Source organism: Neopelma chrysocephalum, unplaced genomic scaffold, assembly GCF_003984885.1.
Source record: "Neopelma chrysocephalum unplaced genomic scaffold, ASM398488v2 Primary Assembly neopelma1_63, whole genome shotgun sequence".
NCBI lineage: Eukaryota > Metazoa > Chordata > Aves > Passeriformes > Pipridae > Neopelma > Neopelma chrysocephalum.
This window is the reverse complement of record NW_020897720.1, coordinates 5,037,028-5,059,106: the sequence shown is the minus strand read 5'-3', so window position 1 is coordinate 5,059,106 and position 22,079 is coordinate 5,037,028. Positions and strand designations below refer to the sequence as shown.

General features: G+C 42.6%; 1 protein-coding gene across 1 annotated transcript; it reads left to right on the top strand.

Annotated features, from left to right (window-relative positions):
* The first annotated feature begins 4,908 nt into the window (after positions 1-4,908).
* On the top strand, positions 4,909-21,770 carry HSPA4 (heat shock protein family A (Hsp70) member 4). Its single transcript, XM_027682836.1, has 19 exons — positions 4,909-5,066; positions 8,743-8,800; positions 10,467-10,607; positions 10,806-10,928; positions 11,398-11,497; positions 11,907-12,040; positions 13,381-13,625; positions 14,007-14,083; positions 14,362-14,513; positions 15,458-15,564; positions 15,907-16,040; positions 16,483-16,664; positions 17,058-17,144; positions 17,638-17,790; positions 18,239-18,364; positions 19,296-19,403; positions 19,719-19,838; positions 20,226-20,387; positions 20,603-21,770. Exons 1-19 carry the CDS (start codon positions 4,960-4,962, stop codon positions 20,798-20,800), a joined length of 2,514 nt encoding a protein of 837 aa, XP_027538637.1. The 5' UTR covers positions 4,909-4,959; the 3' UTR covers positions 20,801-21,770.
* Positions 21,771-22,079: the final 309 nt, after the last annotated feature.

The following is a 22,079-nucleotide window of genomic DNA, read 5'->3' as shown; positions in this document are numbered from 1 at the left end:
AGGGATAATGCATCCCAAAAATCTATAATCTATACAGACACTCAACCACGGTTCCCTTCAAAATAAAAAGTAAAAAACAGACTTTGTTATCAGAATGCATGAAAATGAATTAAATTGCTGAGCTGTGAGGTCGGGATGAACTCCTCTGTCCAAGAGGGGGGAGTGTTGCTATGGGACTGTTATCCTGACTGTGCCCTTAGCCAGTGCCTGCTGGGGACTGTTGCCTGCACCAGCCTAGAAATCTCTACCCTATTTTTGGATTCTCAGCTCACATTTTGGCAAACGCTGAGCACATCCCTGTGTCACCAGATCCCAGATGTCTCCCGGTGGAGCGTGAAGCGCGTCGACGAAGCGGGGACGTCACCCGCGTGTGCGGTTTGTGGGAGCTCACATCATTAGCTGTGCCAGTGGAATGGATGACGTGGATCCAGAACAAATCCCGATGTTTTCCTCTCCTGGGCAGAGCGCCAGCAGCCTGGTGCACTCAAAGGAGCCTCAGCGGCAGGCGGAGGGTGCGGGATGGGGCAGCGCTCCCAACCCACACAGGGTGAGAGGGGAAGGCTTCACCCACATCATGTGTGTGCACAGCACACAAAATTGCGGAACTTTTAGGAGGTTTTTGGATAGTCTGGGTGGAGAAAATCTGGGCTGAGCTCCTGTCCACAGGATTTCACCCACCCGGGATGGGCTCATGGCCCCAGCTCCCAGTCCATGAGCAGCACAAGCACTGGCCCCATGGAAAAGGGCATGGCAAGGACAGACTGTGGCCTCAATCCTCCCTCTATTAGGATCTGTATGTTTTGGGATGACAGAGCTCAAAGTAACCCAGCAGGTATTCCTGCTGCTTCCAGTTATGTGGGAACTGTTTCACAGAATCCCATCTCTATACTTGGGCTGAGCCGTATTTAACAGTTTTCTTCCCCCAGCTCTCCTTAGCACACTCTCCAGAGCTGGATTGCTACAATTGCTCCAGGATCCCCTTGCTTTCTAGTTTAATTTATGGGTGATCAGTTGGTTTATCCATTTGTTGTTAGCTATTCCTCGGTTTAATTACTTATTCTCATCCCCATGTGTTTACTTTCCACCCCCTGACCAGCCAGGTTAGATGCAGGTCACTCTCCTTTGCTATTATTTCCTACTGAAGTGCTTCCAGGTTTTTTGCTCTTAGTTCATGTGTCCATGACCTTAATCTTTGTACCATTGAACTTCAGTCTGACTACTCCAGTCACTGGGATCATGCGGTCTTTAACTAATATTTTTTTATCACATCAAAAAATTTAATCACAATTTAAAAATTTCTCTCCTAAACTCTTGCATTCTGTGAAGGAATGTACACTCATATGGAGCATTTATAATTTTATTTTCTTTAACATACCCACTGTTTCATATTTTGAAATCAGATGACCCCACCCTTACTTTATCAATAAGTTACAAATTCTGCTGCTGGACTCGCAGCTCTGTTCAGTGCCCCAGAATTCCATAGGGAGGCTGACACACTAATTGCACGGTGTCCAAATGAAGCCTCTTGCATTTTTCTGCCACATTCTGTGGTCCAACAGGCTGAGAAGTGTCTTACATGCTTAAAACCCATTCGGACAGACTGCCCAGGGCACTAATTTCCAGTGTTAAGAAATACATGCAAAATTATGAACTAGCCTTAATTATCCAACGATGATGTATGTGCGATACACAGCATCCAGGAGCAAATAATTGTTTCAAATAATTTATATATTCCTTAGACTTATGCCTTTGTTGCTATAATGCCCATCACTTTCCAATATTGGTTTTGTAGCCGCTTTCCTCCTTTCTTGCTTTTATTATGTTTCTTTGGGAATGTTCAATTGGCTGGTGTGGGGTTTGTTTGGCTTGGCTTAATTTGTAAACACAGGAAATCTAATTATCTTCCAAGTTTGATGGAAAACTATGGAAACCAGAATAAAAGGGAAATTTGTCTTTTTCACATTTATTTCTCCGAAAATTCTTGAGATAACAGAACTGGTAGAACCCGGCTCCCATGTAACCTTTGGAAGCACAGAAAGGCAGGATTTCGGAGAACTGGGTTATATGTGGTATGAGTCAGAACAGAGTTCTGGGCAACCTGATATCCCAGATCCCTCAGCTGAGGGGATCACAAAGCCCATTTCTATTTGAATATCCCAGAATAGGCTGATGACCCATACATTGGGTGACGTGCACAGCTATTTCCAGCAGCCCAAAGAATAGCCTGTGACAGATACCAGCCAGGGATTATTTTAAGCCCACATTCGTGGTCGTGTTTGGCCGGTGTTAATGAATTGCAAGACTGACTTGGAGGTGCAATGAACTGTAAACTGAGGCTGGAGGTTCTGGGAGAACACTGGGATACACCGTGGTGGTGGATTTGCAGTATGCAGGCACTGAAATCATGTATCTGTTTTGCTTATAGATCATACAGGATCATGTGAAATGTGCCAGGCAAGGATTTATCTGTGAAGGTCCCCAGAGGAGTAAGTTTTGAGAAAGTCTTGGGACTGCAGACTGAGATCAGGACTGACCAAGGCACAGGTTGAGTAAAGCACTGAATGAAGCACAATATGGATACTCTGAAAAACAGACAAAATCACTCCTAGCACACAAATTAACATCAGTCTTTTCCCCATTTTTTTATTGCCCTGGTTTTTGAGGGTCACACATCTGTAACACCTGCCAGGCCACAGGACACCCCTTTGCAGCTCCAAGCAGAGGGATGGTGTCAGGTACATCACCAGCAACTTATTCATTCTGTTAAAAATAGCCATGAGTTTTGGGCCATGTTATCATCACATTTTGAATACTTTCTCTTAGCTGAGTTACCCCACCAGGTACTTCACTGTTCCATTCAAAGCTGCTCTCTCTCTGCAAATCACTCTTCACCAGGGAAGAAAAGATAAAGCCTTATTAAAGAATATATATTACAGGAGTTCAAGATAAGCTGCGTGTCTTTCAGCTGTCATCAAATCCTAATTATTGCTTAGAAATAGGTACAACAATCTGTTCATGTTTTGTATATTAGAAGTCTCACTTCTTACAAGAAAAAACATTCAGAAAATAGAGGAGAGCAGGGAGAATTGTGGAATCTGTTCCACTTAGACGACTTGCATCGCGACACCTTAGGTTTTGGGTTGATTTATTTATTTTTTGCCTGGCTGGGGGCTGTATGTAGTGACCAGAACTGTCTGTTTGGGCTGGCAGGGCCCCTCTCCTCCACCTCCCTTCAGTCCGCACAGGCAGCAGCCCTGGCAAAGTCCCAGGGCCGTGTCCTGGCCCAGGGTCAGCGGTCACATCAGGGCACTCCGACACAGATCCCCTCTGACACCAGACTCTGCTCCCTGTCTCTCCTTTTCAAAGGGAAAGTGACAAATACAAGAGGAAACTGTTTTCCCGGTGCTGTGGGTTGTACAATATTCCCACACGGACCAACGACTGGTTCCGTTCCTTGGCACCTCGCTCTGCACTCAAGGATGTCGAAGGTCAAACACTTCATTAATATTCTGTCATTAGCACCGTGATGCAATTTCCAGCCCACTGGCAGCTGCCAGAGTGGCTCTGGGGCAAGAGTCCTTCCTGCCTGGAATATTGAATTTCTCCGCCACGTGTTTTCTGTGTCACTAAAACAAGGAACAGGGATGTAAATACAGTGCTGGGAACTTGGTAACGAACGTACTGTTTATAACACATTACACTGACGTATTTTTGGCATGTTTTATCTCAGAACTGAAAGCATTCCCAAGCATTCAGTCACCAAATCCATGGATATAAGTATCAGAATTAAGTTTGAAACAATCCCTTGTGTTTTCATCCCAAAGTGTTCCCCTCGGCAGAACCTCGACCTCTGCTCTGCCGGGGGAAGCAGCACCACTGCTGGATGTCCATTTCCCCCTCGTCCCACTCCCACCACCATTGGAACCATGGAATGTGATGGAACTTTGAGGGATTCTTTTTTTTTTTTTTAATTTTATTTCGTTTTTTAGGAATCCTTGATCCCTGAAAGGACTTTTCTCCAGCAAACCCACAAAGCACTAGTTGGCCAAACGTTGCCTTGAAAAACATGGTGTAGCGATACACATCCAAACTACAGTGAGAATGGCCCAATGAGATAAAGTAATATTAAAATTTTATGTGTTGATTACAGGCCGACTGTACTGTAAACGCTACTGGATATAAAGCAATCATGCGCTAAACTTTATTGGGAGCATAGCTGGAACCACATAGGTGGAACCACAATGTCTTTTAACCACATTCTCAAGTATAAAACTATAAACCCAGCCTTGGATTTTCTTCTGTAATTCAGGAAAAATCAGAACACGGAATCCCAGAATGGTTTGGGTTGGAAGGACCTGAAAGCTCATCTCATTCCAATCCCCTGCGATGGGCACAGACACCTTCCACTAAACCAGGTTGCTCCAAGCCCATCCAACCTGGCCTTGAACACTTATCTGAACCACAAAACATAATTGCTCAGGAGGAGTTTAAGTGCTTTCCTGCAAAAACTGTTTCTACAAATTGTAATTTAACTATTATAAAATCTCATGGCGAGCTGTTTCCATTCATTCCCATCCCTCGCCCCTCAGGTCGTTACATTATATGGGCAAAAAAGTTTCATTAAACGGCTTTTCTGTAGCACCAACAACCTCTAACCCAGAGGGAAATAACTCAGCAACCTTTGCAGTGCTGCCAAGTTGTGACTTAATCGCCTTTTTTCTCCCATTCCTGGAATATTTTGCGAGAAAACAACTTCCTGCAAAGAAAAAAGGCGTGCCTCCCTCAGCCCCCTCAGACATTCCCGCCCCGCCCCCTCAGAGCCCCTCCCGCCCTCTCAGCCCCCGGCGCGCTTCCCGCGGTCTCGCGAGATCTGCGCCTCCCTCAGCGCCGGCGCGGCCGCGGCCCGACGGGATCTTTCGAGAATTGCCGGCCCCGCGCTCCCCCCTCAGCGCCGCCGCCATGTCCGTGGTGGGCATCGACCTGGGCTTCCAGAGCTGCTATGTGGCCGTGGCCCGCGCCGGCGGCATCGAGACCGTCGCCAACGAGTACAGCGACCGCAGCACGCCGTGAGTGAAGCCGGGGAGCCGCGCTGAGGCGGCGGGAAGGCGCCCGCGGGGCCCGGCGTGGCGGGGCCGGGGAGGGAGGGAAGCGGCGGGGCCGTGAGGAGCGGAGGGATAAAGTGCTTGGAGACAAGCGGTAAAGCGCGGCGGACGCAGGGAACCCGCTCTGCTCCCTGCCTTTTGTAGAATCACAGAATCGTAGAAGATTATGGGATTGGAATGGACCTTAAAGCTCATGCAGTTCCACTCCCTGCCATGGGCAGAAACACCTTCCACTAGAGGAAAGGCTGAGAGAGTTGGGGTTGTTCAGCCTGGAGAAGAGAGGGTTGTGTGGAGACCTCAGAGCCCCTTCCAGTGTCTGAAGGGACCTGCAGGGAAGCCGAGGGGGGTACTCTGCATCGGGAACTCTGGTGGCAGGATAAGGACTAATGGGTTCAAACTGACAGAAGGGAAATTTAGGTTAGATAAACGAAGAAATTCTCCCCCATGAGGGTGGTGAGGCCCTGGCACAGGTTGCCCGGAGAAGCTGTGGCTGCCCCATCCCTAGGAAAGTTCAGGGCCAGGTTGGACGGGGCTTGGAGCAACCTTGGATAGTGGAAGGTGTCCCTGCCCATGGCAGGGGGTTGGAACTGAATGAGCTTTCAGGTCCCTTCCAACCCAAACCATTCTTGGATTTCACGATTCAATGTGATCACTATTTTCAAACCCTGCTCATGTAATGAGCCCTCCCCACAGATTTCTCAAGAAGAGTGTGCATTGCCTCTGTTTAATAAAACTTCCTAAGAAGGAGTGAAGTGGAATGGAACTCTTCTACAAATGAATTGCAAAATAAAGGTGGGAAAACAGCTTCCAGTGCCTCAAACCTGGAGGGAAACAGGAAAGCTGTCTTAGGAGTGTTCCTGCAGCTTCCCCTGTGTTGTAGTATGGCTTTGTTTAAGCACTGAAGTAAATTGCTGTCTTGGTGAGACAACAGCATCATCTTGGATGTTTGGGGTTTTTTTTAGATCCCTCACATCACTTCAAAAAGCCCAGAGGCAGAGTGTGACCTTGCTTCTCATTAGACAATACCTCACTCTGTTTGCTTGCTCTTGTCTCTAAGCAATGAATAAATGGAGAAGGAAATTTTGAATTCAGCAGGTGTGCTCGAGTATCTGGAAATCTCTTAAGTGTTCTCAGTAATGTGGAAGCTTAAAGTTGGATGTGCTGGGAAAACTTTAATGTAGAGAATGTCAAAGCTGTCCTCTAATAGCTCCAGGTATTTGGCTCTCAGGGAGTTCTGCTGATAAATATATATATATTTGAGATACGAGCACAAATCTCCCTCATTGAAGGAGATAAGCGAAATAAAATATCTGACATAATGTGTCTCTTGGGAAATAATGCAGTTATGGGAGGCTGAAGTGAAACTGGAAGAAATGAGCATAATGAAAATGAGAGGATTTTTGTCAGGACTTAATCTCCAGGTAATGTTCTGAGGAAGACAGAGAACCATCCTGCAAGCAGACCTTTCTATTAAAAGAAATTCTGAATGATATTTTAAGTGCTGTGGAAACAGAAACCTGATTCAAAAAGTCAATGCTGAGCAGTTTTTAGAGTAGGGAAAATCATGCAAGGTGTTGTGACAGGTTTCCCCAGGAATTGGCTCATGGTCAGGGTTAAACACTGTGTTTTCTGTGGTGACATCCAAATTTTGGGAAGGCTTAGCAGATATGTGTTACTGTAATAATCTGTATTATTAAAATAAACCTCACTGAGTGCATTGTACTGAGTTCAGTGGCACAGATGACACTCACGGAATCCGCTCTCAGCTCCTGGTACTTGGATTCTTCCAGAATCCTGCAAAATTTCAACTTGTACATCCCAAAGCTGAGCAAAACGTGTTTGTCTTTGAGTATGGAGAAGCGGCAGAGAGAAAGCTAGTGAAAACAGAGAGGAGAAAATAAGATAGTTTAATTATTTCCATAAGGATGAAGGGACTTGGATTAAATGAAATCATTGTGACTGACCCTTATGGAGCTGGTGCTGATTGTCAGTGCAGAGGAAATGAGCTGTCAGGGGACAGGGGATCTTCTCGGGAAGTGACAGTGGGTGGGAGGGTGAGGTAGTGCCTGCAGGTCTGTTTAAGCAGAGATTTTTAGCTTTCTAAAGTTGTTTCGTTAGACCTCTGACGATCTTCACTGTGATTGTTTCTACTTGTAATGCAGTGGTTAGTTATTCAGCTTCCAGAAGTTGTGTAATAGTGTAATTTGTATTTAATGAGTTAACTCTCGTTCCTGTGAACTGATTTGAGGAATAAGACTGTCTGTAAATTCTTCCCTCCCTCCCAGTTTCACTCACCTCTGTGCTGGGTCCCTGCACGGCTCCCCAAGGCTCATCTAAAGTGATGGATTTGTGTTGGTGAAACGCCTTTGGTTTGTGAATTTAGCAGGGAAGTAGCTGTGTGGAGCTTTTTTTTTGTCCAAGAGAAAGGCAATACTTTATGTTCATGTCTTAATTCCTTTCAGGAGACCAGAGTAAATTAATAATCAGCTTCCTGCTCCAGGGCTCCTTAGGTTTTCAGCTCCTGTTCCCTTGTTGTGGGTCTGCAGAGCATGAACTTCCCACTTTTTATTGACTTGAATAGTTGTTTCAAACAACAGATTTATTCAGAAGTGTTAATTCTGTTGCAATATATGCTTTAGGGTAGGCCTTGCTTCATTTATTATGTTATTAATAAATTGGAAGAAGATATAAATCCAATGCAATTATATCACCCCAGCCTTCAGTTCTGGTTTTGACAGTTTCTGCTTAGAACACCCAATTCCAAACCTCAGGCTGAGCTGGAATGTGTTTCTTGTGGCAGCCCTATGGCATCACTCTGCTGTAAAGCAGATTCTTGACCTGCTGCATGGAGAGCAGCTTAATTACACTGTTAGGATGTTGTGTGAATAGGAAAGATCTGCTTGCTTAATGGCAGGTTTCCCCTCACTAAGTTTACCTCAGTGGTATGAGGAACTTGGATTAGAGGGCTGGATTTCACTTTGTTAGGGCTCCTACAGTTTGTTAAATATGTAAATCGGCCTAGGAATTTCTCCAAAAAGGAAGATTTCTTTATTCAGAACTGCAGCTGCCACAAAGCACTGGGAATAAAGCATGATTTTCCTTTCTGTAATCCACATTATTTCAGCGGGTACAGATCAAACTCTCAAACACCAGTCGTTCTCTGCAGGTTTTTCCTTCCTGCCCTTGAAGGGTTTGCCTTAAAACTGGAAAGCTTAGTTAGCATCTGGAACAGACATGTAGGGATGATTTCCTTAATATCTGATTTTCCTCCTGTTTGTCTTCTGAACAGTTGAATGTTTCCTGTGTTATTAGCAACCAACTTATCTTTGGGTGGCTCAGATACACAGGTAATTACTGAGATAAAGGCTGTCTGCCCAGTCAGTACTTAGATGGAAAACTTGAATGAGCATGAATAATTTGGGTTTAGTGCTGTTCTGCAGTGAGGAGCATTGCTCTTGTGACTGGAATTAGAGTGCCTGATTTTTCCAGAATCCACAGAATACTCCATGCGTGTATTGCAGTGAGGGACCAACTTTCTAATTGGACCAGTGATATTCTAAACAGTATTAACACTTTTTACCGAAAAGATGTGCAGTGCAGCTGTACCAATCACTGACTGAACTCTTTCTTCTCCTTGTAGATCCTGTATATCCTTTGGCCCCAAGAATCGCTCGATTGGTGCTGCAGCTAAAAGCCAGGTGAGCGTATGGTTTGGGTAAAAGCAGCGTCAGTGGCCAAGAATCAGCTCAGCAGAGTGTGGGTTTTATCACTGCAGATAACAGATGTCTCTGAGCCGGTGTCCTGGTGTCTCCATGCTAATGAACAGCTGACCTTCCTTCAGCTGTTCAGCATGTACTGCTGCTTTGTCATCTGGGATAGAAATCTCAGGGTTGATCCTGGCACATAATGAAATGTACAAAATAAATCTGCGCCTCTTAAGAAATTCTGATAAATACTAATTAATTTTTTTTAAGTTGCAAATGTAAATTCTAAAGCTAAGCAGTAATGTTTCACCCTGCCTTAGCTTCTTCCAGTTCCTGTGCATTACGCTGGCTTTTAATTATGTGACTGCATTCTGTAGAATTCCCTTAAGTGCATGATTTTGGCAGAAAAGGAACATACTTGAGTGTAAATAAATACAGCTTTCTTGACTCTTTGTGGTTGAATTACAACCTAAATTACACCTCTTGGGTGTTCTTGCCCATAGCTTGAGTTTCTGTTGCTGTAGGTAGGTAAACATGATTTAAGGGCTGAGAAGAAGTTAAGCTGATCGGATTTGCTTGTGATATTTAGGTCCTGCTGTACCATATTTTACGTTGCTGTGAAACCCCTTTAAAAATGATATATTTTTTTTAAGTCTCCTACAGGAAGTGACTAGTTAAACAATTGGGTTTTCTTAGCTAAAAGCCTAGAGATACATGAAGATTCATTATCTAGAATACAAAAATCACTGGACACAGCCATGTTATTCAAGAACAGCACAACTGTACTAGAACCAAACACAGCTGTTTTTTCTGGAATTGAGTGTCTGCTTAGCTTAACGAAATCCATTGGCACAGAGCACAGTAGAGATGAGGTATGTCCTGCAGAAACTAAACCTAGAGAACATCCAGCCCAGGTTACTTAGGAAATAGACACCTGACTGGAACCGAATCCCAGGTAAATGCTGTATGGAACGGTGCTTGTCTGCTCTCTCAGTTACTGTGGTTTTCAGTACGTGCTTTGCTCTGATGTCAGTGAAAGAATTCGGTTTATTTGCTCTACATGAAACAAGCTGTGATGATTTTTCAGTTCTCCATTTGTGCTTATCTCTGGTGTTCATAAAAGACAATCTACCTTTTGTCAGTTAAATCAAGTTGATGGTACCATCTTGGGGCTCTCCTGACTTTTAAAGCTTCATGCCAAGGTCCTTGAGCTGTTTTGTGAGAGTATCTGTGTTGATTGTCGTGTGCACGTGATGAACCTGAGCTGGAGTTTACACCCATGTGCTTGTTATGTTTGGGAAATAACTGACTGCAGCGCACTAGAAAGGTAGGGGTAGGAAACAGGTAAATGGGAAAGAGGCTTTGCTAACAGTTCTACAGAGTGAACTACACATACACTGTGAAAATTGAGCACTACTGTAATCAATATTTCATAGACTCTTGGCTCAGTTTTTAGCATACATTTATTTTACATCTCAAATTCCTGTAGGTTCCCTGAGCAACCAGAGGGAAGTTGCCTCCCAGCACCTGCCCTGACACTATTAAGATACAAATGACAAAAATATTCTGGCGAGAGAAGCATGACAACAAAACTCTTGTCTTCTGTTTGAAATTCAGATGTTCCTCTGCCACGTTGTATTAAAGATTTCTTTTCCTCTAGGTTATTTCAAATGCAAAGAATACAGTACAAAGTTTTAAAAGATTTCATGGTCGTGCATTCTCAGATCCCTTTGTTCAAGCTGAAAAAGCAAGCCTTGCCTATGAACTTGTCCAGCTGCCAACAGGCTCAACTGGCATCAAGGTAAGTCTGGCATGTTTGAGAAAGAGCCAGAGGAAGAAAGTGATAAAGTTTCCTTTTATCTCTTTATTTTAAATCTGCTCAATGTAGTTTCTGTTCTCTTTTGAATGAAAAGTCTTAATAGGGAATGAAAGGCTAATAATGGGGATGGTGCATGGGTTTTACTGCAGTGTAATGTGTGTGCACAATTTTTATTTGAAGGCCATGTATATGGAAGAAGAAAGAAACTTTACTATTGAGCAGGTGACAGGAATGCTTCTTACCAAATTAAAGGAGACTGCTGAGAATGCGCTTAAGAAGCCTGTGGTTGACTGTGTTGTTTCTGTAAGTATGTGATACAACAAAATATGTAAGACTTATTTACTATCATAAACTGAAATGATTGCAGCATTAAATCAAATGTGATTAAATTGCCCATTAAACTTGAATATCTGGGTATCTGCCTTTTCTATTTTAACTGAATCTTACATCTCTTCTTCTTGAAAACTAGACTTACTTCATTAATGGTCTTATTTATGCTGCTAGTTAGCAGCATAAATAATATTTGTTACCTGTTTCTGGTTCTTTGCTCCAAAAGCGAGCAGCTTGTGAGATAGAATGGAAGAAGATTCATAAAAAGTAACTTTGTCTTCATGTAATAGTTCTTTTTCTTTTTTCTCTATTGCAAGTGAAATGAACACTGAATTTGAACGATGCTTCAGCTCTGCTCTACCAGCTCAGTGTCCACACTTGTAACTGTTTACTGAAGTTGGCCCTGGTAAATGTTAGTAATGACACTCTGATCACCTTGCAGGTTCCTGGTTTCTACACAGATGCAGAAAGGAGGTCTGTGATGGATGCTACACAGATTGCTGGTCTCAACTGTCTGAGACTAATAAATGAAACAACTGCAGGTAATTCTTTTGTTTCCCTCACTCAGTGTTGTAGTTTTATTAGATAAAAGGGCTTTTTCTCTACCTGTGATCCTTGCTCTCTGGAATTACGGTTCATTTTATAAGCTTAAAATAGATGAGTTGATCATAAATTTTCTTAACCTCTGGTCTGTTTTTTTCATTGTTTTACAGAGGCTTAAAGATATTTCTTGAATATCTGTTTTAATGCAGCTGAAGGAAGGGCTGATTCTGTTTAATGTTCTTCCATGTTTCTTTAGCACTGGGAATTTTGTTTAATAAGATCAATGTCTGTAGCTTGAGAATTACAGCATTAGTAAACATCAGTAAACAGCATTAGTATCTCCTTGTACCACTTACTTCTTGAGCAATTACAAAACTGAATGTCCTAACTATACTTTTGTTTCTGTAGTTGCCCTTGCATATGGGATCTATAAGCAAGACCTGCCTGCCTTGGAAGAGAAGCCACGGAACGTTGTTTTTGTGGATATGGGGCATTCTGCATATCAAGTTTCTGTTTGTGCATTCAACAAAGGCAAACTGAAAGTAAACAATCTGTTACACATGCATTTTAATTACCTGTAGCACAGTCATCAGCACATCCGGGGTCTGTGGCAGGCAAGCCTGCCTGGCTTCACAGAAGAGTGTCCAGACAGCTCAATTCATGTTCTTAAAAATGCACTTTGTCTGGAGCAAAAGTAGGGCAGGGAACTAGAAAGCTTTTGAGCAGTGTAGGGAGGAAGCAAACATGCCTTAATCAGCAGACTTTGGCAAAGAATAAAAAAACTGGATTAAATGGTTTATTCAGAAATTACCATATCTAACTGCATGCTGCTTTCAAAAAAATACTCTATTTCAGTCATAAGATCGAGCATTAAAGCAGGAATTCTTAGAATAAGGTGTGAGAGACATTTTTTAACCTCATGTAGAAGAGTAAAAACATTCTTAATTACTTTAGGCTGCCCATGGAAGCTAAGGAAGTGACAGTGTACTCCTGAGTGTACATTGCCAAAGGATTGGTGTTTTCCAGTGAATACTGACATTTCCTAATGGCTTTTCTAAACTTTGCAGTTCCAGTAACATCCTCTTGATTGGCTAGAGAAACAGATGCAAATTTTAAAGCATGTGGTAGTGAAATGTAGAGAAATGTTCTGAGAACATTAGTTTTGTAGTAGTTCTGTTTAGTGAGAAAACATAACCTACTTTGTGTTTCTCTCAGATTTGTTTTTTAAACATATGAAAGGGATGCTTTTGGGTCTAGATTGGAGAGCTGGGCAGCAGGGCAATCAGACAGTGTAGAGACCAAACCCAGTCTGAGGGTGTATTGAGGGTAATGTGATACTTCACTGATTTCTGTTCCTTAAAATATAAGTTCCAAGTATGTTCCCAGATCAGAATCAGGTCAGGTGGATGGGCTACAGGTGTTTTTTGCAAATAACTCTTCCGTCAAAAACAAGCACCTGTTTGCAAGAGTTAATATCATTTATTTTCCTCTTGTTTTATTTTTAGCTTGGTGTAAGCATGTTCCACCCTTATGAGGCATCAAATATTAAACTGGGATATGATTCAAACTGACAGTGGCTAAGCAGAATTTGGAAACGGATGGTCTGCTCACAGCAATAGTTACCGAACAGATTGTGTTGTTAAGCCTTGCGCTGTGTTCCTAAATTTCTTTTAGAAGCAATTGTCACCTCATTCCAAGAGTAGAGGGAGGCCCAGGGGGCCAGGGCTGCTGTTTAGCATTTGAGATAGCAATGTTGTGATCCTTGCTTTGGTTTAGAGTTGAACTATATTTGAAACAAAGCAATGCTTTGATGTTAGCTGCTAATTGGTTTCACTGAGTAATGGCTCATTATACTATTACTGAAGGGTTCTATTTCTTTAAGGTTCTTGCTACAGCGTTTGATACAACACTTGGAGGCAGGAAGTTTGATCAGGTGTTAGTTGAATACTTTTGCGAAGAATTTGGAAAGAAATATAAACTAGACATAAAGTCCAAGATCCGGGCGCTGCTGAGGCTGTACCAGGAGTGTGAGAAGCTGAAAAAACTGATGAGTGCCAATGCCTCTGATCTGCCCATGAACATCGAGTGCTTCATGAACGACATAGATGTCTCTGGAATGATGAACAGGTAACGTTTGAACCTTTACAAGGCCAAGCTTTAGAGTGCCCTTCAGTCAAGAAAGAAACTTGGTACTAAGTAGCTCTTCGAACTGAAGAGAGGTGGGAAATCAACGAACAGGATGTGCAGGAATGCTGCTCAAAGTGGAAGTGTTTAGAGACTGCTCAGTGGCCTTGAGTTAGGAGGGAGAGCTGCAAATGTTGCAAAGGTGCCTGGATTATTGGAACCAACTTGGTGTGGGAGAATATACTAAAGTATAAAACTAGGGTTGGGGGAGAGAAAAATCTGCAGTACACAGTTCAAGTGGCATTCCTTCAATTTTACATCCTGTCATGTTTGCAGCATTGCTTATGGTGTGTTACAGCTTTGTTTTATGGCTTCTTCCAACAGAAGCAAATTTTTAGAGATGTGTGAAGGACTCCTTGCAAGAGTCGAGCCGCCCCTTCGCAGTGTCCTGGAGCAGGCCAGTAAGTGTGTGTGCCTTGTGTTCTGCATGCAGAACAGAGACAGCCAGAGCACAGACTTCCTTTGGGTGTGGGACAGATGGATTTAGCACAAACAACAGTTTCTTGCTTAGTAGTTAAAAGTTTTAAAAAACTTTCACGCAAGCTAAGATCTGATATTCTTACTGCTTAGAAACTTAGAGAACATACTTAAAGTAATGGTTGGTCTAATAAAACTTGTAGTTTGTTCATGTGAACAGAAACATTTAATCTATTAAAACCATTGTCTGACTCCTTTCTAGAGTTAAAGAAGGAGGATATTTATGCCGTAGAGATAGTTGGTGGTACCACAAGAATCCCTGCTGTAAAAGAGAAGATCAGTAAATTTTTTGGCAAAGAAGTCAGTACGACTTTGAATGCAGATGAGGCTGTGGCACGAGGTTGTGCACTACAGGTAAAAAGTGCTTTGTTTTAGTTGTATTTTTATTGAAATCCGTAAATATTTGAGCCAGAGTCTACAAGTAACATGAAATATACTTCATGTGTGATGTAGAAGAGATGCAAATAAGCTTTAGGAGGGCAGCGGGGAGAATGAGAACAGCAACGTAAAGTGATTCCTCTGTGCTGTTTGTCTGAGCCAAATCAGTGGATCAGTAATGCTTGTTGAAATGTCTTTTTCTTCTGCTATGTCTGGGAACCAGAAGTCTGATAAAGCTCATCCAGGGTTCCCTCTTCCAGAGTCCTTTTCAGGGGCCTGGGTTAGAGGGCAAATTAGTTTTTTACAGCACTACTGATAAACTTGAGATATGGCAGTTGCTTAATGACATGGGTGGGAATCAAAGTTCAGGTTCTTGCTAATGGAAATCTGTGTCCTAAGCTGGACTTGGTCACTGTTGAATGGCTTAAGCAGTAGTAAATGCTCCATCTCTTGAATGTACCTGAATTTTGCTGACATCTCTAATATGTGCTCACAGTTCTGTTCCATCAGGAATATGAACTAGCTGTTGGAATCTGCTTAAGAAGAGAACTTTGTGTTCTAGTATGCAGAAGTCCTCGTCCTATGTCACTCTAGAAAAGTGACTGTATTAAATTTAATTTCTGATTTCTGATGTTGACACTGAAAATTCAGTAGCCCGATGATAGCAAACCAAACACAATGACTCTAAAGTAAAACTTGTGTATTTCCATTTTCAGAGTGAGCAGATTGTAACAGCTGCCTGAGAAGGAAAGGTTCTTAGTGCTTCCAGTGCTTGTTATGCAGGTCCTAAGTCCATCAGTATTAGTCTCCCTTAACAGAGTAAATCTACATATTAAGCAGCATAAATAGCTCCTTGCTGAATTAAATTACTGTTCACCTGAAGTCTGAGTGTTTGTAATGTGGCTCTTGTGCTCTTGCAGTGTGCTATTCTATCCCCGGCTTTCAAAGTGAGAGAGTTTTCTATCACAGATTTGATACCGTATCCTATTTCTTTGCGATGGAATTCCCCAGCAGAGGAAGGGTTAAGGTAAGAATAGTTCAATCTTCTTGCATTTACAGCTTAAAACTGAATGGTAATGACTAGATTAAATAACACAGTAGGAGTAAATACCCTTAGGACAGTGACCATTTAACACTTCAAATTTTGATACTTATGATGTTAATGACAGTAGAAAACAAAATCAAGGTCAAGTGGCAGTTTGGCACTTCCTATGTGGCTGTTGGTCTTACTTGACCTGGAAGGTCAGGACAGTCTTTAGTTCCTTCATAAGGAAGCTTTTCCTTAAGATATGAGTATCTAGAAATGTGTTGTTGACTTACCAGCTGCACTGTCCCACATATTGAAAAGATGCTCTGTTTTCTCTTGCAGTGATTGTGAGGTCTTTCCCAAGAACCATCCTGCTCCGTTTTCCAAGGTCCTCACGTTCTACAGAAAGGAGCCCTTTACTCTGGAGGCGTACTACAGTTCCCCCAAGGACCTGCCTTACCCAGATAGTGCTATAGGTTAGGACCATTCTGTGGCTTTCAGCTTTATTCATAATCTTGTCCATGTTTCAGGACTTTTCTGTTTAATTATATAATCTGGAAGTGCATCCTACTACAAATTCTGTAGGGACAGGTTTCCAAATGGATCTGGAGTAACGTGAAGTTTATGGACAAGAAGAGCATCCTAATATTGGAGCAAACCTGAGAGGGGAGCACAGAGTTGTGCAGTCTTTTGCTGTGTTACAAGTAACACCAGCTTTTACAGCACACTTTAGAGAATTCCTAAAAGCTTTGTGTCCCAGCATTGCTGAGTAAAAACTGGATTGTCTGACTTGAGTAGCATTTGATATCCCCTGAGCGCATCGCAGTGAGCTGCGTCAGCAACAGGCAGGTTTTACTTTGCCTTCAGCACTTATGTTTATCAAATCTGTTTGGCTTTTTTCTCTCTGGGATTGTTTAGCTCACTTCTTGGTTCAGAAGGTCACTCCTCAAACAGATGGATCCAGTTCCAAAGTGAAAGTGAAAGTCAGAGTAAATATCCATGGCATCTTCAGCGTTTCGAGTGCATCTTTAGTGGAGGTTCATAAATCTGATGAGAACGAAGAGCCTATGGAGACAGATCAGCACGCAAAGGAGGAAGAGGTAACAGACTTTATTGCTCTTAGCTTCTTAAAATCCTGGTGAAACACAACTGACCAAGTTCTGGGAAGGGTCTGAGACTTGTGTAATGATTTAGTAGACATGTCCAGCAACTAAAGTATGAGATTAAGTACTAATTGTAGCATGTTACACCAGTGACAAATCTCTTTAAATCAGGACTGTGAGGCGTGGATGAAATTGTTAATCATGGAGATGTTGCTTGCCTAAGCAAAGACTGGGAGCTTATAATTTATGCCTTAAGATTCTACTTCAGTTTTCAATCTGTTTCTTTTGCCCAAAAGAGCATTAGAGGTGTAAGTGAAGTGATCACCCTAGGAACTGAAACAGTGATGTGCATTTGTTTAATGTCTGAAGTTGGATCTCTCTGAATTTCAGAAGATGCAAGTAGATGAGGAGCAACAAAAAGCTGAAGAACAACAGCAGACCCAACCTGAAAATAAGGCAGAGTCTGAAGAAATGGAGGTAACGTGAGCATTTGAGACTTTATTTTCATGAGATTCCTGAGAATATGCAGAGTGTGAGCATATCTGCTGCCTTTGTCATAGTTCTGGAAGCTGAACTTTTATTTCAGTGCACTGGTAGTCTATTGTGATTAGAGCTTTAGAAAGGACATAAATGGCACTGATAACTGCAGATCTGTCAGGTGACCTGGTACTGATAAAATGAGGGAACTCTCCTGTTCATAGAAGAACTAATCATCTAGTTTTCAATAATTTAGAAAAGTGTTATACTATGGGCACCATGACCCATGAATGTAGACAGTGTGCCCAGAAAAGGTCAGTGGTTGCATTAATTATCTCAGACTTCAGCAGCTGAGGTGTCAGAATGACAGGGAGTGTTTAGTTCTGATGCTGAGGTGCACTAAGTCATAGTTTTTTGAATATAAGTCTTGACTGGTCGCCTTGAACTGACTGATGATGTTGTTTTTACTGTGAATATATTTTTTTCATTGCAGACTTGTCAGGCTGACTCAAAAGACAAGAAGGTGGATCAACCACCTCAAGCCAAGAAGGCCAAAGTGAAGACGACCACAGTGGACCTTCCCATTGAGAACCAGTTGGTGTGGCAGATAGGGAAGGATATGCTCAACTTATTCATTGAGAATGAGGTAAACTCTTACTTGACCAAGCTAAAAATGTTACTGGTTGGTCTCCGGAAATGTTGGTGTTCATTAAACAAGGTTAAGGCTGATCAAGAAAAGGAAAAGGAATAAAACATGTAGTTAAAATTCTGATGTGAACAACACTGCCCCATGGAGGCAGAATGGTGTAACTCTCACTGAAGAGCTGTTCTGCAGGAAACCTCCAAAATCACCTGCAGATACAAGGTGCAGATGGCCCATCAGGTGAAGGTTTCTCAGCTGGAGCAAGATTGTTCAGTACTGTTTTGGATATCACACCAAAACTCAAATTGATTTTTATTCATGTTAGAACAGTTCTGTAAATTACAATATTGCAAAATATTTTTCAAACTTAAGCCTTTTCTCACAAGATGTCCTGACAATAAATATAAAATAATTAGCTTTTTAGCCAACTAATTTGACAACTTGTTCACAGGGTAAGATGATAATGCAGGACAAGCTGGAGAAGGAGAGGAATGATGCCAAGAATGCAGTGGAAGAGTATGTGTATGAAATGAGAGACAAACTCTGCAGTGTTTATGAAAAATTCGTTGGTGAAGATGTGAGTACTGCTGCTGGATTGTCCTTTGATATGTTGTGTTACAATGAGCAGTTGTAGTTAATAACTTTTGACCTGTATCACACACTGTGCTTACTTATCTATTCAGACTTTTAAATTTGAAGAAATAACTTGTAACCTTTCTGGCTCTGAAGATAATCTGCTAAATGGGGCTCAGACACAAACCGCTGGTTCTCTTCCAAAACAGTTGCAGCAATTAAGATGGTATCAGGGTGTGTTTCCAGACTAGGAGCCCTTGCACAATCATTTTAGGACAACCTGTTCTATTTTGGCTCTTTGTCAGTATTTAGGATAGTTTAAAAAAATTAAGACAGAGCAGCCCTACCCAGGAACATAATAGGTGGGATTAGTCTGACTAAATGTGGGCATTTGTATCTGGACTGGTTGCCTAAAAACCTCTTGGCATTGTTAATCAGCTTTCCCTGTTGTACTGAAGGAGCTGGGTGTGTAATTGATATAATTCCAGCAGGATGAATCACTCTGGACTCCTGACTGGACCTCCATTGATTACAGTGGAGCCTTGCCAGCCAGGTGTCTGCAGAGCCCAATACCCACATCAGAGTCTAAACTGGGACGTGTCAGGTGACATTTATGGCATCTTAGCTAAAGATAAGTTTCACTCTGTTCTCAGACTTGCTCATATGTGATGATGAAAATGGGAATGGGAAAAAAAAAGCCTTCTATGTGACAGTATTGATCTAAACCATCGGTGTCCCAGATGGTTCTTCCTTGAGCCTGGTCTCCACCACAGAGCCATACAGAAGAATATTTTGTTTCTTTAGGATAAAGAGTTTCAGACAGAGTTCTTTGGGTTCTAAAAATATAACTCTTCCAGAAAGGTTCCAAGTATTGTTTAGTGCCATCTGTCATCTAATAAATTATCTCACCATCTATTTTGTATGGGTTGCTTCAGGATCGGAATAGCTTCACACTGAAGCTGGAAGATACAGAAAATTGGCTTTATGAAGATGGTGAAGACCAGCCCAAACAAATATACATTGATAAATTGACAGAACTGAAGGTAAGTGGTTCTTACATTCCCATGGGAATTTACTGAAGCTGGAGAACTTTGTTGCAGTGAGGAGCTGTCTGGGATCTACTGGTTTGGAGGTGAGCACTGGTGACAAACTGCTTGGTTTGCTTTTTAATTATGCAAGGAGCAGCTCTCAACAGACCTGTAACAACACAGGGTTGAGGGAGGCTCAGTCTTCCCTGTAAGTGTAGAGAAGAGTCAAGAGTTCCAAGGAGTTTAGAAACATTGGTGTATCCTGTCAAACCTTGCAGGATCCCATAGTAATGCTCCATGGATTTTGATACCTTTTGTGCTTTGTTTCAGACTCTGGGTCAGCCTATTCAGGCAAGATTCCAAGAATCAGAGGAAAGACCAAAAGCATTTGAGGAGCTGGGGAAGCAAATCCAACAGTACATGAAAGCTGTTCATGCATTCAAAGCAAAGGTATTTCCACACTTAATTTCTGGAAAATGTAGGGAAATGGTACAGATCTTGCCTGAATTTTAGGTAAGCTGCTTCAGACAAAAAGCTGGTGCAACTTCCTGGCGAGCTTATGAGTGTTTAATAGTTTTTTCATAAGTGGATGTTGGCTTGCAAGCCTGAGTCTCTTTTTTTTTAATTAGGTGTTGATTTCCTCTTGGAGGGAGAATGCCAGCAGCAGTAGAACTTCAGGTCTCTGGTTACAGAGCTGTGGGTGATCAGCTCAGTTCCTCTGCTAACCAGCCTCCTGGCTCAATGGTCTTTAATATTTTGAAGCTAAAAGTCTGAAGAAATAAGGGTGCAGTTTGTGCTCAAACATTCACAGAGCTGCTCCTGCTTTGGCTGTTTCAGGATGAACAGTACGAGCACCTCGATGAAGCCGACATGGCAAAGGTGGAGAAGAATGCGAATGAAGCCATGGAGTGGATGAACAATAACCTCAATCTGCAGAACAAGAGAAGTCTTACTTTGGACCCAGTTATAAAAGCGAAAGACATCCAGGCTAAAACTAAAGTAAGTTTTTCTACATAAATCGCTGTATTTCCATGAATTTTTCTGCTTACTGGTCTAGGTTTTTGTGCTCAGAAAACACTGAGGTAAGAAATCTCAAATGTATTGGGGAACATCAAACCTCAATTTGAATATCCCACTGGTGCTGTCAAAAGTTAAAGTACAACTGTGGGAAGGTGAAGACATTTCTAACAATGTTTTATTTCTGTGTTTTGTAGGAATTGGCAAGTATTTGTAATCCCATAGTCAACAAACCCAAACCCAAGGTGGAGCTGCCGAAGGAGGAGCAGAAGCCGACAGAACCCAACGGACCAGTGGACGGGCAGGGAGATGCCAGGAGTGGGGCCCAGGCCCCCGAGCAGGGCACCGCCCCCACAGCCACCGAGAAGAAGCTTCCAGAAATGGACATTGACTGAATTTCAGCACTTGTTTATATTATTGCAAACTACAATAAAGCTTTAAGTTGTCAACTTTGTATGTTCTGAATCCAAACTGAAGCAAGCGAATCCCGCAGCGCTCTTGGTAACTCCTGGAGAGGTTTGGGCAGGGCAGCAGGTCAGAACAGAGGTAGCAAAGGACTCGCTCAGCTCAGCAGTGTTTGCCGTTATTGATTGTATTTAGAAGTTTTGGTAGTTTAACTAGCCCTAGGAACAGCCATAACCTGCTTCTCCATTTTTGATGTCCAGGGTGAGTCAACCTTCCTTTGAAGGACAGCGACAGCAACACCTGGAGTCTGATGTTCACATTGCTCTTTCCTTTCCCTGGGGATTGCAGGAGCTGGGACTTGCAGGGAGGGAAAGGGAGAGCCTGAAGTGGAGTCTTCCATTGCCTGTGTTTTAGTGTTCATGCCTGCTCTGGACTCACTCTGATTTGCACTGGAACAGTTGATGGTTACAGGAGGTTTGCAGAGCAGTGGGTGGTTCATCAGCACCTTTATTCCTTAGCCCAGACTTTGCATCAGACTCTGTATGTGCTCCTGGACATGGAATTGGGTTTCTGGCAAACTCCCCAGCTAATTAGGCCCTGTAAACTCTTTGTCTCTAGTTAAATTAGCTGCTTGTAGAAAGAGTGAATTCTTGTATTTCAGCTGCCTACGCTCATAGTTGATTCTGACTTGTTCCTAATTTTTTCTGGCAGGGGTATGCTTGCTTCCACGAGGCCTTCATTTGGAATGCTTGGTTTTTTGGTTTGGGGTTTTTTTTTTCCAGGAAAACCAAGAACTGATGGATTTGGCTTTTTTTTTTTCTATGAGCTTTATACAATGATTTGCTTCTAGTACCGATTGTTATTAAACTTGCAAACATTAATTTGTATGTGTTAAAATCCAAAGCTGAAAAAACACTCATTCAGTTATTGCAAGAAATAAATGCACTGGATTCTACTGGATCACCTTCTCCAGCTGTTGATTCCAATATAGAGAGAGGATGGTGTCGGGGTGGATGAAAGGGCTGTGTCCCTCCTTACTGGAGTGTGCAGGGAGCTCTGCGGGGCTGCACCGGGGCTTTAAGGCTTCTATGCCCCCGGGGATTGGGCGGGGTGTGAGGGGTGTCGGTTCAAGCCCATTGTAATCACAGAACCACGGAATGGCTGGGGTTGGGAGGGACTTCTGGAGTCCAACCCCCCCTGCCCAGGCAGGGTCACCTGGAAGAGGAGCCACAGGAACGAATCCAGGTGGGTTTGGAATGTCTCCCGAGA

Excerpts from the sequence above, each read along its gene's own strand:
- HSPA4 (XM_027682836.1), top strand. The coding sequence starts at position 4,960 with ATGTCCGTGGTGGGCATCGACCTGGGCTTCCAGAGCTGCTATGTGGCC. Across the intron at positions 16,665-17,057 it reads AGCACGCAAAGGAGGAAGAG|AAGATGCAAGTAGATGAGGA; the intron begins GTAACAGACTTT and ends TCTGAATTTCAG. Across the intron at positions 17,791-18,238 it reads ACTTATTCATTGAGAATGAG|GGTAAGATGATAATGCAGGA; the intron begins GTAAACTCTTAC and ends ACTTGTTCACAG.